Source organism: Tupaia chinensis, unplaced genomic scaffold (genome assembly GCF_000334495.1).
Source record: "Tupaia chinensis unplaced genomic scaffold, TupChi_1.0 Scaffold143591_1, whole genome shotgun sequence".
NCBI lineage: Eukaryota > Metazoa > Chordata > Mammalia > Scandentia > Tupaiidae > Tupaia > Tupaia belangeri.
The window spans coordinates 349,576-365,060 of NW_006203437.1; the positions used below are offsets into that span (position 1 = coordinate 349,576).

Sequence of the window (15,485 nt, forward strand, 5' to 3'; positions counted from 1 at the left end):
TCCCAGTTTTACACTGAGACTTCTCTGTACGTGGGCTCCCTACAAGGTAACACTAATCCCGTTTCACACTGAGACTTCACTGTACGTGGCTCCCTACAAGGTAACACTAATCCCGTTTCACACTGAGACTTCACTGTACGTGGCTCCCTACAAGGTAACACTAATCCCGTTTCACACTGAGACTTCACTGTACGTGGCTCCCTACAAGGTAACACTAATCCCGTTTCACACTGAGACTTCACTGTACGTGGCTCCCTACAAGGTAACACTAATCCCGTTTCACACTGAGACTTCACTGTACGTGGCTCCCTACAAGGTAACACTAATCCCGTTTCACACTGAGACTTCACTGTACGTGGCTCCCTACAAGGTAACACTAATCCCGTTTCACACTGAGACTTCACTGTACGTGGCTCCCTACAAGGTAACACTAATCCCGTTTCACACTGAGACTTCACTGTACGTGGCTCCCTACAAGGTAACACTAATCCCGTTTCACACTGAGACTTCACTGTACGTGGCTCCCTACAAGGTAACACTAATCCCGTTTCACACTGAGACTTCACTGTACGTGGCTCCCTACAAGGTAACACTAATCCCGTTTCACACTGAGACTTCACTGTACGTGGCTCCCTACAAGGTAACACTAATCCCAGTTTTACACTGAGACTTCACTGTACGTGGCTCCCTACAAGGTAACACTAATCCCAGTTTTACACTGTGACTTCACTGTACGTGGGCTCCCTACAAGGTAACACTAATCCCAGTTTTACACTGAGACTTCACTGTACGTGGGCTCCCTACAAGGTAACACTAATCCCAGTTTTACACTGAGACTTCACTGTACGTGGGCTCCCTACAAGGTAACACTAATCCCGTTTTACACTGTGACTTCACTGTACGTGGGCTCCCTCATTCTCAGAGTGGGATGGTCTTAGCAGACATTTTAATGTCCCTACGTCCTAGTGCGGCTCTTTACACACACGGGCTCGGGGTGCCAGGGCAATGAACGCTGTTACTGTCATTGACCCATCACGCCCCACGGACCGGGGACTGTGACCCCACTCTCACCCGGCCTGAGACAGCACTTGTCGACCCCTCCCCAGCCCAGCGCTGTCACCAACGGTGCCTCTAAAAGATCCCGGGGACGCCTTCCTCGCCTCTTCCCTGAAAATCACCCCAACGCACAGCCCGGACATGCAGGACGGCAGCACCACACGACAACGCCCACGGCGCAAACAGCCTCGGACCCCATGCGCTCGGCGCCTAAGCTGCCTTTGCTCGCAATCTTCGCATTTGGAGTCACTTCCTGAGAGAGTGAGGCACGTACCTTCCGTGGAGTCTCCAGGCCGCAACCCCCCCACGCCCCACGGCTAGCCGGGATCACGGGTGCCTGGCGTGTTGAGACAGACCCGGCCTCCCCACGTCTCCAGCCTCGTGCAGCAGGGCCCCAGAGCCTACGCCACCTGGGCCTGCGAGTGACTTAGAGTAAGGCATGGGGAGAGTACGACGGGCTGTACCCCGCTCCAAGAACACGCTGCACTCCAGGGACTGCGCTCGCCCACGGCAGGGGACAGAGCTCCACACGTAGGCGCCGTGCAGCCCACTGAGAGGCCATGTTTAAAACCGCAGCAAGTTGTAACAGATGTATAGGAAAATGCCTAACGATGCCAAGTGCCAAAACGAATTCATGACAATTAGTTAAAAATACAAAAAGGCTGGGGCCAGCAGGGGGCGTTGTGGGTGAAGGCACTAGGTTCCTACATGGCCAACCATGTTCGAGTCCCGGACCCTGCAGCTTACAAATCACACCAGGCACGTGAGTCCCTGTGCCCAAAAACCGCAAGAGGAGAAGAGACTTCTCACTACCCCTCTCCCCCTCTCTCTGTCCAATGAGTACACAGGCCACCTGGCAAGATACTGAAAAGGAAATGACAAAGTTGTCCAAGGTACTTACAATCAGAGCAGCTGTTCGAGGTGAACTACCTGTCAGACGGGCTGGCGCGTTCCAGAGAAAGCTGTCGGCCTGCGGGGCTCGTGCGGCTCCCAGGCCCGTGAGTGCAGTGCTACCTGTAAACCAGTCCTGCACACCTGGACCGTGACGGCACCCAGCCCGCATCGAACCGCGCCATTTTCCGGAGAGACACAGGGACGGCGAACACCAGCCCTAGCACAGTTCCCGGGGACGTGCTGAACGCGGCCCCGACGGCATGAAGGAGCAGCCTGTATAGAGGACGCTCCATCATGCAGTCGGAAACGCCACTCCGCCCCTCGGCCTGCTCAAGGACCGACCTGCCAACACTCGCCATCACTGAAGCCGTCCTTCCGGAGAACTAGAGCGGGCCCAGCGTGTCCGCGAGGAGGTCTGGCCTGCAAGTGCCCTTCCTTCCAGAGCTGCAGCTCCTGGACAAGGACTCCCTCCGCAGAAGGCAGAGCGAGCTGTACCCGACGAGCTGAGGCTGGCTGGGCGTCAGAGGGAAGCTTCTCGGCTCCTGAGCACTGCCAAGGTCTCTGCCAAGGTCTCAGCCTGTGGACTTGCCTCGCCACAGAACCTGGCCAAATGATACCGAGCCCACCAGCAGGTGCACCCTGAGATTCACCGATCCCAGACCACAGCCCTCCAGCACGATCCGTGGAAGGCCCCTAGCTGAACGTTAGCCAGAAATCTGCTGAGAAGAGTTGGGCGTTGGAGGCAGTGCCTGAGACGGGCAAGGTGCTTCCTGGGGTAGGAGGGGCTTACACACACGGAACACGCACGCGTGTTGGCCACAGAGAACGTGAATCACGAAAACACACACGGATTTCAGAATCGCGGTGCACCAAGATAAACTCGGGCTTTGCATCCCACTTTCACATGCTTTTTAACGCACTCTTGTGCGTACAACGAGGTGTACAGCCACGGAGACGGAGGGTATGAGCACGTGACGGTCCAGGACATGGGGACTTAGGTGGTGCTGCCCCCTCGCCTTTGGAAAATCATACTGCCCCTAACCTGCAGGCGGCGACTGTGCCTACAAAGAGCAGGGTTCTGACCACCGCTGGACGTGGCACCTGGCGAACAGAAGGAGTGAGCACCTCAGCTCTTCCGGCATCTTCTGTGCTGTGCTGCTGTCACCACTCTGATGACGAGCACCTCCTGTTACCGCGACCGCTGACACCACCCCACCACGCGTGCGGCCATGGCCACGTGAGGACCCACAGCGGCAGGCCAGCGTGCCCACTCACGCAACGACTCCCAGAGCACAAGTGGCTTGCCCGTGTGACCCGGCAGCAGGAGGCAGGGCCCTGGGAGCGGCTCCCGAGCTGCCGCCTCCCCGGCACGCTCTCAGGCCGCCTCGCCACCTGGGCCCTGCGCCCCGCCTGCTTCCACCGCAGGCCAGCCTTTGTCCGCCTCTCCTGGGTTGCGGAACCCACGGCTTTACAGAAGCTTGTTCAGGTCCTTACGGGAGATTCATAAACTGACTGCAACCCACTCAAGATCAAGTATGAGAAAAGTCTGAGGGCGGCTCTGGAGCCCAGTGGTCAAGGGGGCCAACTCGCACGGGGCCGGCCGCAATGCAAACCCCAGCCCCAGGGGCTCAGACACGTGCTTGGGCCTCTGGGTGTGACGTGGAGAGGACAGACTGCGGCCTGACCGTGCGCCGGGGCGTGCTTTCTCTCTCCTGTCTCTCCGGCACAGGCCCGAGCCCCCCAGCAATCACGTATGTATATTTTTATAGAAAAAGCTAAGTGACAGAGTAGATTACTGTAATAAATTTAGTAACAAACTAAGTGCTTATTTAGAAACTTCAAAGAAAAGCAAAGTTTAAAAAATATTAGTCAAACTAAGGTTATTTGTGAAATTAGGAGGAAGAAAAGTGACCATTGAACCTGGTGGCTGGTGCCTTGGGAAAACAGCCTTCCACAGAACCGAGGCCCAGTCCTCCCTGGCCACTGCGGATTAGCAGGGGAGTACCCCGTCCAGACAGAGCCCACGGGGTCACACCTGGGGGCTGAAGGGGAGACATGGCGTGCAGGGGAGTACCCCGTCCAGACAGAGCCCACGGGGTCACACCTGGGGACTGAGGAGGAGACATGGCGTGCAGTCAGAAGTACAGAGGTTGAGGACAGGGGTCATGAATCAACGGCGTGGACAAGCCCACCACCGAAGGACAGTAACAGCCTCGGAGGGTGGGGCCAAGCCACAGCCACAAAGCCAAGTGGACCGACGGGCTGAGAATGCAGGGCTGGCTGTGGGTGCCCTACTCCTAGCCCGCAGTGGGCTCAGTGAACTGAGCTGTCCTCTTCGGGCTCGCTGCCCTCACCCAGGCCCTCGGACGCCCACCGGATTTCGTATGGACGCACGCCCCGACCCTAGCCGACGCGAGCAAGCAGCTGCTGCACGCATGGCCAGCACAGCAACTGTTGTTCTAGCTGTGTCCCAGGATTGGGGCAAGACCTGCTGCACTGCCTTTCTGAACGGTTCACATATCAGCACCTCAAAGTATTGCCAGGCTTTGTATTTGTAGAAGAAAACAGAGAAAATAAAAAGAATTGTGCGAAAGAACTGAATTCCGTGAGGGTGTCTTGTACCTGCTTCTCGGGAGGAACATGGACTCCTTGATGAACACGGAGCCCGACAGCAGAATATACCAGCAGGTCCCGACATCGTCAGGGCTGGAAAGAAAGGGCGACAGGGTCAGACGGCCATCAGGGACAGCAAGCACTAGAACACACCGAGCACAAAGCGGACCCCCAGTACTGCAGAGTCCTAAGCAATATTCCCAAACACAGCCATGAAAATAGCATTATTCAACTACTGGGACTTTCTCTAAGTCATTTTACCCCTGAAAAAAGCTAAAGATGTCTAGCAGCATAGTTACATGTCCGTTAAATGTTCCTTGGACCTATGGCATCTTTCTTTGCATTTGTAGTTTAACTTCCTGGACAGGCAATGCTGCCACCTGCTCTATAAAACAAAAACGCCAAGACCTATCAGTGAAACTCAACCTCCCGAACCTTTCCCTGTCTGCCCTTCTCAGCCCTGGTCTGGAATCCCTTCATGAGCATGAGCAGTAAGGCCCCGCTCCTCAGTCCTGCACCAGCAGACCCCAACCTGCCGGCACCGGGCCTGGCCTCCGGGAGGCGGCATCCCCCACGGACTGAGCTGCTTTTCATCTGCTCTTCTTACTGTAAGGGCATCTCTCTGGTGCTCATGAGCCATTTCCACTTCCCTACGAAGTCAGCGCCTCGTCCTGCCCGATTCAGCCGAGCGGGGCATGCTTCCCTGCCCAGGAGCCCTTTAGAAAACGGGTCTGACCCGGGTCTGACCCAGCCTGTCCGCGGCTCACCCCGACTTCCGCGTGGCGCTTTGCAGTCACAATCATGACACGTATGACAAGGACACAGGCCCGGCTACTGAGACGAACACCGAGCACAGCAGCGGTGAGCCGAGGCGGCACCTCACTTCTCCCCCACGGGCCCGCGCGGGCTCCCTGACGGCAGGGGGGCCTGCTGAAACGCCAAGACCTATCAGTGAAACTCAACCTCCCGAACCTTTCCCTGTCTGCCCTTCTCAGCCCTGGTCTGGAATCCCTTCATGAGCATGAGCAGTAAGGCCCCGCTCCTCAGTCCTGCACCAGCAGACCCCAACCTGCCGGCACCGGGCCTGGCCTCCGGGAGGCGGCATCCCCCACGGACTGAGCTGCTTTTCATCTGCTCTTCTTACTGTAAGGGCATCTCTCTGGTGCTCATGAGCCATTTCCACTTCCCTACGAAGTCAGCGCCTCGTCCTGCCCGATTCAGCCGAGCGGGGCATGCTTCCCTGCCCCGGAGCCCTTTAGAAAACGGGCCTGACCCGGGCCGCACCCAGCCTGTCCGCGGCTCACCCCGACTTCCGCGTGGCGCTTTGCAGTCACAATCATGACACGTATGACAAGGACACAGGCCCGGCTACTGAGACGAACACCGAGCACAGCAGCGGTGAGCCGAGGCGGCACCTCACTTCTCCCCCACGGGCCCGCGCGGGCTCCCTGACGGCAGGTGGCCATGCTGTCTGGACCCTGCTGCCTCTGGCTCCTGGTACCAGGTGGCAACTCCCAACCTCGCACCGCATCCCCTCCTGGCCAGCGGGAGGGAGGGGATGAGGCCCAGGGACAGGCGTCCCTGTGCGGAGTCTGACACAGGGGCTACACACGGCACTTCCTACCCCAGTCAGTCACTCGGGGCTTCACAGGTCCATGGAAAGAGGACTCAAAGTCTGAGTTTGTTTTGTGCAGAAAATGTTGAAATCTGGCTCTCCATAATGCACAACGTTCGTGATGTTCAAAGACCCCTCCAGTGTGTGCTGTGTCCCGAGGGAGGCTGGGGCATTCCCTCAGGGCCCTTCTACTCTTTTCCTCCTCTCGTATGTGGGCTCCTTCGAGTCGGTAAAGGGCACCACCAGTCACTACCGCAGGAATAGGGGCATTAGGGAGGTGAGCGCTCCCCACCAGTCACCACCCCAGGAACAGGGGCGTTAGGGAGGTGAGCTCTCCCCACCAGTCACCACCCCAGGAACAGGGGCATTAGGGAGGTGAGTTCTCCCCACCAGTCACCACCCCAGGAACAGGGGGCGTTAGGAAGGTGGGGAGGTGGACCCCCCCCCCCAGTCCCCTACCCCGGAACAGGGGGCGTTAGGAAGGTGAGCTCTCCCCACCAGTCACCACCCCAGGAACAGGGGCGTTAGGGAGGTAAGCTCTCCCCACCATTCACTACCGCAGAAACAAAAAGAGCAGGGCTCTGGAACTTCCTGGCTATATCCCAGCGGCCCGCTAGGTGGCGGCGCCTGCCCAGGGAAGAGCCTTCTGAGGCCGCATTCCACAGAGCAGGTGCTGACAAAGGGCCCAGGTGCAAAGGAGCAGGGAGAGCCTGCGGATAAGAAGCCCATCAGGGACAGAGGGCGGGACAGTTCCTGCAAGGCAAGGACGCCACCAGGCAGAGGCCGCTGTGGGCACAGCGTGAAACCTGGGTGGAGCACCTCCAGGGAGAAGCGGAGCCAGGGGCTGGGTGGGGAGAGGAGACAGGAGGGAGGCCCAGGACGGGGCAGGAGCGGGGCTGCGAGGGGATGCAGGGCCTGGCCAGTCTCCGGCTCAGAACAGGCTCCTGCCAGCCCAGGCTCAGGCTGCATCCTTAGACACAGGGAGACTGAAAGGGGCTGGGCTCCTGGCGGACCCCTCCGTCCCACAGACATATGGGGGTTCTTACAGACAGACAGGGGTCCCTGTGGAGGGGGAGTCCCTACAGATGTACGGGAGTCCCACGGAGGGAGTGGGAGGGAGGAAGCCGTACCGACTGGGGAGTCCCTTTGGATGGTAGGTCTGTACAGATGGGGGTCGCCATGCATCCTTGAATCAAGGCAGCTCTGAGGAGGTCCCTGGGATGAGGACTCACACCCCCTCCCTGTGCTGACAGCACCCAGCATCCAGTGAGTGGGAGAGAATGGAGGGAGACACAGCAGGCAGTCTTTTCTACTGAGTCAAATTCAGCTAAGTTTATCCTACTTTTTACTGCAAACAAATGCAACTCGATTCTAAACAGGACCTTCTAACATTTAAAGATGCAGCTGCACCAGAGCCCCAACTCCTCCCACTCCGACTGACACAACCTGAAAGCGCGGTCACTTCTGGCTGACTCCTAGCCTGCGCCGTCTCCCACCCACCACCCGCTCAGCCTGCCCCTCTGTGTCTGCGGACAGGCCTCCCCACCGAGGCCAGGGCAGGGCAGTTCTGGCACTGTGCCCAGGACCTGGCCGTCATCGTGCTGCGTGTCCGAGGTGGCTCAAGGAAGGGACGGCGGTGTCAGATGGCAGCAAAGCAACGTGAGCCACACCAGGGCCCAGGCTCGCGCCCCAGGCCCCGCGTGCACTGACAGCTGAGCTGGGTGGGTCCTAGCAGGGGACCTAGTGGGGGCTTCCCTCCCCCTCCTCCTCACTCAGGTAAATCTTTCTGAAAAAATGATCCCAACAATCAAAACAGACTTTATTTAGATCTTGACCAAAATAAACAAAGTAAAAAATATTGAGACAAAGAAATCTGAATACTCTTAATATATTAAAGAAATTTTTAAAGTCTTGATAATGTTTCTTTAAAGCCTTCACCTGTTAAAGACGCACATGGAATAATCATGAATAAGTACCATGGCGTGGACCCCACAGCGGAGGGCGCGTCCCCACAGTGGCCCTGAGCCACAGTCCCTGGCTCTCAGCCCAGGCTCCCTGCATGAGCAGATGCGCGTCTGCCCGCTCTGGGCAGCGGAGGCCGGGGAGGTCACGGGAGGACCTGTTGGAGGTGCCCCCCAAGATAAACAGATGAACTGTAAAAAAGTAAATTAGGACAGGGAGTACGGAGGGAAAGCTAATCGGTATGGTGCCCACGTAGCAGGGAAGCGTTGGGATGGAGGGCGGCTGAGGGCCATCCCGCTGCTGCCTCGGACGCTGTGAGCCACTAGGATTTCCTCACCAAAATGATGAGAAGACTTCCTCCTACTGCCGGGAGACTGAGCACTCACTGGCACAGCCCCTGCGGTGGCCAGGCCCCTGCTCCGCCCACCCCCACAAGCCTGTCCATGCAGGTGGCCGCGACCCACAGTGCTCAGGACACTGGGCCAGGCCCTGCCTGTCCCCGTGCACACCCCTGTCTCCATCCGGGCCATCCCTCTCTAAGTCTGGGTGCTCTGGGAGCCCTGGCCCCACCCGCCGCTGCTCCTGTGAGGCACCTCAGCCGGGTGCGCGCCTGGGGAGCTTCCTCCTGCTGACTTCCGACCTTTCCGGCAAAGCCGTGGCCCACGTACTTCGTTAACATGCCCCATCACGTGCCTGGAGTGCATGTAACCAGTGCTCTTTAGGCCGGGCAGGAAGGTGGCCAGGACGGTCACCCGGACCCCGGGCCGGCCCACACCCACCTTCCCTGAGTCTGCCCAGTCCAAAGTAAGGACCCCAGTAAGTCAAGGGCGACCCAGCCCCGACTCACCAATAGTACTGCTTATCTACCTCATACTTAAGAGACCAGCTGTCAGGACCAGCAAGTGGCACAATGGTTACATCGCTGGACTCCCACATAGTGAAGCGCGGTTCGAGTTCCAGGTCCGGCAGCTTAAAACTCACACTGGCCACATGTGTGTGCCCAAAATCCCGAGAGGAGAACGAAGAAGGAGGGACTCGGCATGGCCATCCCCCTGGGGGTGATTCCTCACTTTGTCTGTCTGTCTCTACCTCTCCAGCAAGTGCACACACCCTATTCAAAAATCTCTCTTAAAAAAGGAAAGGACTTAGTTGTCCTTTTCGTAAGGGACATATTGCACATCCTGAAGGAACGGCAGTATTATTTAAGGAAGAGGTCACACAGGGAGGTGTGGCTGGCCAGTCTTCCTGTCTCTGCAAGGACGGTGAACAGACCGGCCCTGTGCTGTCCCAGCGTGCCGCCCGTGTGCTGTGGCATACACGCCCTGTCACCTCGGACAGACGGCACGCCTCTCCTCACCTGTGAGGATCAAACGTCTGAACCCCGTGGTGCGAAGGCGCCTCTGGCCCACATGTGAGTGAACGCAGTGAACCCTCAGGGAAGGACGGTCAACTCCAGGGAAGGGTTGCAACGTTCACTCTCAGAACCCTCAAAACCAAGTTAATGCAGGGACAGGCTGTGACGGACTTGGCCAGGGCCCCCAGGCTCTCGGACACCGGAAGGACAGGGCCACCGTCGAATGGCGCGCGGACGCACGGACACTTACTAGTACAGAACTTCATTGGCTTCGTGTCTCTCATACCTCACGGTTTCGCACATTAGCCTGGGAGAGAGGAAAGAAAACAGGAGGTCAACACCTGCCAGGAACACGCGCCCCCGTTACAGACCTCAGCGACCCACGGTGCCTCGCCAACGCTGCTGAGCCCGAGACCAGACACTGGTCAGCTCAGAACCTGGAGAGGACATGCTGGGGCCAGCGGGTGGCGTGGTGGCCACAGCGACTGGATCCCACATGGCTGACTGCATGGCTCAGGGCTGGACATGCTGGAAATGACCCCCCGCGGGTGTATGTGCATGCCCACGACCCTGAGAGGAGACCCGGAGAGACTGCAGCGTGGCCGTCCCAGGGCCGAGCTCTCACCTTCCCTCTGTCTCACCCTACGGAGAACTAAAAATAAGGCACTAGGAGAGACCCCCAGGATCTGTCGCCAGCCCTGGCAGTCCCTACGGGAGGCCTGGTTACACTTGGCACAAGGGCACATGGCAGACAGACACTCTGAGGCACAGGTGATGACGGAGGAAAAGCTACAATTTACAAAGTGACGTCATGCCCAGCACAACCCGAGTCACTTCCCAGCTGAGTTTCGGACAAAAGCAGCATTTTTATGGCCGGTGACTAAATGAAGACCTCAGGCCCTTACAGGCTTGGCGTGGAGCCGATTCGCCCTGGAAAGGTTACAGAATGACAGCACGGGTGACGTTAAGTGGTCAGTACAACAGCCACAGCTTTAAACATCCCATCTCATTAAGCTCAACCGAAACTTTCCAGAAGAGCAGAACGCGAGTCGGAGATGAGCTTCCCTGTAGGTGGGAGCTGGGAAGGCAGGTGCTGGCTCTGGGGGCCACAGCCACCCAGTGATGTTGCCCTCCGGCCAGCAGGGCAGGGCCACCACACTCTGGCCCTGATCAGGTGTCCCTCCTTCTACCGCGACGTCAGGGGAGGCCCTCTCGCCTCGAGTCTGCCTGCCCACGAGGACAAGCACGGGGCGGCCGCTGCCTGCAGCCCCCAGCAGCGCGGCATGGCCCGTGTCAGCCTCCCCAGGTGCCAGCGGCCCCACAGCTTCACAGGTGCACAAGCCTGCGTGGGCTCTCGGGAGCCAGGACGGGCCACAGGGGCAGTAGTAACTCAGCACACTGTGCTGCCACGCTCCGTGGGAAGGTCCCGGGGCATGTGGCGAAGCCTCCCTCTGCATGCTGGGCACGCACGGGCCCACATCCCACTACCTGGGGCTGAGAGTGGATCGAGGGCTGCCTGTCTCTCTCTCATGAAACGAGTAAATAAGATTTGAAAAAAGCCATGATAAAACCCCTTACACTGCAACACTCTAACCCATGAGGTGAGCACCAAATGCTGTCAGTGAGCACCGTGAGTGTTCAACGCTCACTCATCTTCCCTGGGTGGAAAGAGCAAACAGACCACACAGCGCTTGTTCCCCACAGCTTGCTGACCACAGCTGCCTGCGTGGCCGCGCTCTGGCGTGACGAGGGCCGCACCTTCCCACAGGCTCTCCACCAGCAGCTCACGACCACTTGTGTCTCACAGCCCCCGGCTCTCCCAGCCCCTGTGCGGTCCCGCTTCCGGGTGTGCCAGGACCAGATTAGGGGAGTGGACGTCAGGACGGTGAAAATACAGTAAAACCCTGAGAACTCTGCACTGCACGAAGGCCGCCCTCGCAGTGACACGGTGCCACCCACATCGCTGCCCACTCGCAGGAGCAAGGGCCCAGTGCCTGGCTGGAGCCCCCATCAGTGCCGCAGCCCCCGAGCTCCCAGAACGCTGACGCTGCCCTGCGCTGACAGGAGCGGCTGCTCCCAAAAACTGGAGCTGCACCCTGTGGGGTCCCGGCCATTGTTTTTCATTGCCACTGCCACTGCCACTGCCAGAGGACTTGCTAGAGACAGCGGGAGAGCACCCCCATGGGGCATGGTTGCCCTGCGGTCCAGGCCCCGTTCTCCACCCTGCCAGGACGTGGGGTACCCGGTGCACTTCCCGAGCCATCAGTCCAAGATGGGAACCACGACAGCGGCCAGGTGAGGTCTGGCTCCCGGAACCAGCCACAGGGCTGGCCCTGACTACACTTAGTGAATCGCAAGTACAACCTATATGTACAGAATGCATGGGAAATCTACGTGAAGGAGGAGTTTCTCCCCAGAAACTCCAGTAACGCAGAGCAGCTCGGCCAAGTCCCTGGGTCTCCCTGATCCTAGGCTTTTGCTCCTCTGTACTGACCTCGTTCTAAAAGGACGCAAGCTGGTGTACGCTGTTGTCCATCAATGTGACCTCCCATGCAAACAGAGTAAGAGACATCTCAGAGGTCCCTCCCCATAAGCTCACGCCAACACACAGATCTGCTCGGGCTCCAAACAGACTAGTAAAGGTGTCCACGAAACTACAACTCTGAACGGAAGGGTGATTTCTAACTAAAAACTACCTTTAAAGTGGCAGAAAGTCAGTCATTCTGCAGCTAGGGGACGGCTGTGTGGCACCTGACTCTACTAGCATTTGCCCTTTTTTTTTTTTTTTCTTTTTTGGAGAGGTTTTTGCTACAGGGCGCGTGCGCTCGCCTGACAGAGAGAGACAGAGAGACAGAAAGCGAGAAATCCCTCCCCATGGGGGATGGCCACACCGTAATCCCTTCTCCTCCATTCTCCTCTAGGGATCTTGGGCACGCACGCACACCCGGCATGAGTTTGAACCACGGTCAACTACGTGGGAGTCCAGCGACATAGCCATCACGCTAACTGCTGGTCCCAGCATTTTTCCTTGTTAACTCTGAAAGTTGCCCTCAGGGTTTAAAACCTCTTTTCTATGGCATAGAGTCCCACTATCTAGTAATAAAGCACTCAGCTGTGCACTACGACAGGGTCAGCATGCCCACGCACGGTCCTCTGTGCTTTTCTGTGTGCCAGAGGACCAAGCCTCATGTCTGCATGCTGACTTCGGCATCTGCGCTTGAGGGCTACCTGCCATCAGCCAGACAGTGGGCAAGTCTTCCTCCTTAAGAAACTGGTCATTGGGACCAGCAGTTCACGCTGGTGGAGAAGGGATTGCGTATGGTATGTGGCATGGCCATACACCCTGGGGGCTGATTTCTCAGTTTCTGTCTGTCTGTCTCTCTCTGTTCTTTCTGGGGAGCACACAAGCCCTGTAGCAAAAACCTCTCCAAAAAAAAAGTGGTCATTACAAAACAGAAAATGAAAGTTACACACTTCAAAGAGTATTCTTGCTTTAGGTTGAGCCATCTCCTAAAGTCCCAAAGGTTTTGCCCTTTCTAATAAAACTTGACTTAATTTTTAAACACTTAATCTGCAAACTACTTTAATTTAAATGATTTTCATTAAAATTTTAATTTTGAAAGTATTCAATCCTCTTGATACTTTTTTCAATTAACAACTAAATATGAAATTGACATGCTCATAAATTAATTATGTCTGACGAGGAAAGGAGAGTCCCCGGGAAAAGTGCTCCTTTGGTAATTACAGCCACTGGCCCAGGCCTAGCGAGCGCCAGAGGAGCAAGGCCTTCCCTAGGTGGTCTGCGCTGCTTGTGTGTCATGAGCAGCGTCACTGGGCACATGTGACACGTCTGCCCATGCCCTCTCCCTTGGACTCTCACTAAGGTGAAGTCACTTCTAGCCTACAATGAAAAGCCCGGAGAACCACAAGGTGATTGCGTCAGCACTGTATAACACAAGTGGGAAGGCTTTTATGTGAGCAGACCAGGAGAAAACAAATACCGTTACACCATGCTCCCCAGAAAGGGCAGTCCGCTTAGTGCAATAAACAGTAAAACAATGACCTGATCATTCTCTGAGCAGTTTCAAGCTCTCTGGTTTCTAATGCCATCTGAGTGCTGTGGAGTAGGTTTCTATTTACCAAGACAGCAAATAACGTCCCTTGTGGTATTTTTATCAAGGTGAGACAGGCAGCCAAAGAGAAAGACCGTAGCAGATGCGAGAGTATTGCCAAAGCGAAAATGAAAACTACATGGATACGACCGCATTGATTTCTGTGAAACTCACAGACGGTCAGTGGAGCAGTTTTTCTAAGTAAGCTTTCACCATGCCTCCTCCTTAACTGGCCCGATAAACGCCAGTAGCCCACGATCACTGAGTTCATGACATACCTCAGCTGATGTTCCCTCAGGTTGGATAAGGCCTCCATGCCGTGTAAATAGGAGTACACTATTTCCAGATCCTGTTAGGGAAAAAAGAATAGAATAATTAGGCTTCTCGGGAAAAGGGTTTCTAAAATGCACCACTACATCTACAAGACCAAATTACTAATGGACTTTAAAAAACAAACACATGTTCTGTACACATTAAAAACAGACACTATTGGGGACAACGGATGGTGTGGCGGTTACATCATGGGACTAACACATGGGGGACCAGGGTTCAAATCCCAGACCTAGTGGCCTGAAAGTCACGCCAAGTGCATGTGTGCGTGCCCACACACGATCCCAGAAAGAGAGTGGAGGAGAAGAGACTGTAGTGTGGCCATCCCCCAGAGGGTGATCTCTCACCTTCCCTCTCACTGTCGCTTACTCTCTCATGAGCACACATGCCCTAAAGCAAACTTTAAAAAAAATAATTTTTTTTTAAATGTAAAAGAAGGAAGTAGCAGATAGCATAATGGTTGTCACTGGGCTCGCATGTAGTTGACCACGGTTTGAGTCCCAGACCCGGTGGATTAAAACTCCTGCTCGGTACCTGTGCATGAATGCCAAAGACCTCAAGAGGAGAATGGAGGAGAAAGAACTGTGGCATGGCCATTCCCCGCCCCAGGTGTAATTTCTCGCTTTCTGTCTCTCTCTGGCGAATACACGCACCCTATAGCAAAAATCTCTCAAAAAATGGTTTTAAATGAAAAATAGGCGCTCTTAAAAGGAACGCTGAATGGCACGGCGTCATCCCTTACAGGTGCCTTTACGACAGGCACAAACCCTTCTGAACTATGAAACAAACTGACGGCCCACTCCCCACTCCCGGGCCCTTCATGTAAGCAGAAGCCCATGATGAAGGACTGACCTGGGGGCAGGAGCCTCCCCCAGCCGACTGCCTCCCAGGCATGGCCGTCCTTACTTCAGGGAGGAGCCACCGCCTCCTGGCCATGCCTGGCATGTGCCTAGAGACCGACCGAGGTGCAGACGATCTTTTCATGTGCTTGTTGGACATTTATGTCACTTCTTCGGACAAATGTCTGTTTGAGCTCTTTGTTCACTGTTTAATTGAGCTGACTGTCATTTTATCATCGAATCGTAAGTGTTACTTACAGGTACAAATGCTCTCTCTCATCCTGCGGGCTCTTCACCTTGAAGGTATCCCTGAAGCACAAAGTTTTGATTTTTGGACAAAGCCCAATTTATCTGTTTCTTTTGTCAAATGTGCCTTCTGAGTTGCATGGGGGAGCTCATGGCCAACTCCAAGGTCACGAGGATCTACTCTAGTCTCCCTCATGGCTTCAGGGCCGACAGTCAGGTCTGACTCACCCTGAGCCCGTCTGCATGCAGGGCGGGGCAGGGCTCTGCCTCTATTCTTTCGTATGTGGAAACCAGCTGTGTGGCACTAGATTGGTCTGATTTTTTGTTTTTGCTTTTTTTCCTTTTTTTGAATGAGAGGTTTTTGCTATAGGGCATGTGTGCTCCCAGACAGAAAGCGAGAAGTCACCCCACAGGGGGGATGGCCACACCACCATCTCTTCTCCTCCACTCTCCTCTCTGGATCT

The 15,485-nt window shown here is 56.1% G+C and overlaps 1 protein-coding gene across 1 annotated transcript in view; it reads right to left on the reverse strand.

The window, feature by feature from the left end:
- RAPGEF2 (Rap guanine nucleotide exchange factor 2) overlaps window positions 1-13,955 on the reverse strand; it is a 132,639-nt gene extending 118,684 nt beyond the window's left edge. Inside the window, 3 exon segments of the mRNA XM_006164178.2 lie at window positions 4,573-4,656; window positions 9,745-9,801; window positions 13,885-13,955. Of these exon segments, the coding sequence (XP_006164240.1) occupies window positions 4,573-4,656; window positions 9,745-9,801; window positions 13,885-13,922 (179 nt within the window). The 5' untranslated portion in view covers window positions 13,923-13,955.
- Window positions 13,956-15,485: the final 1,530 nt, after the last annotated feature.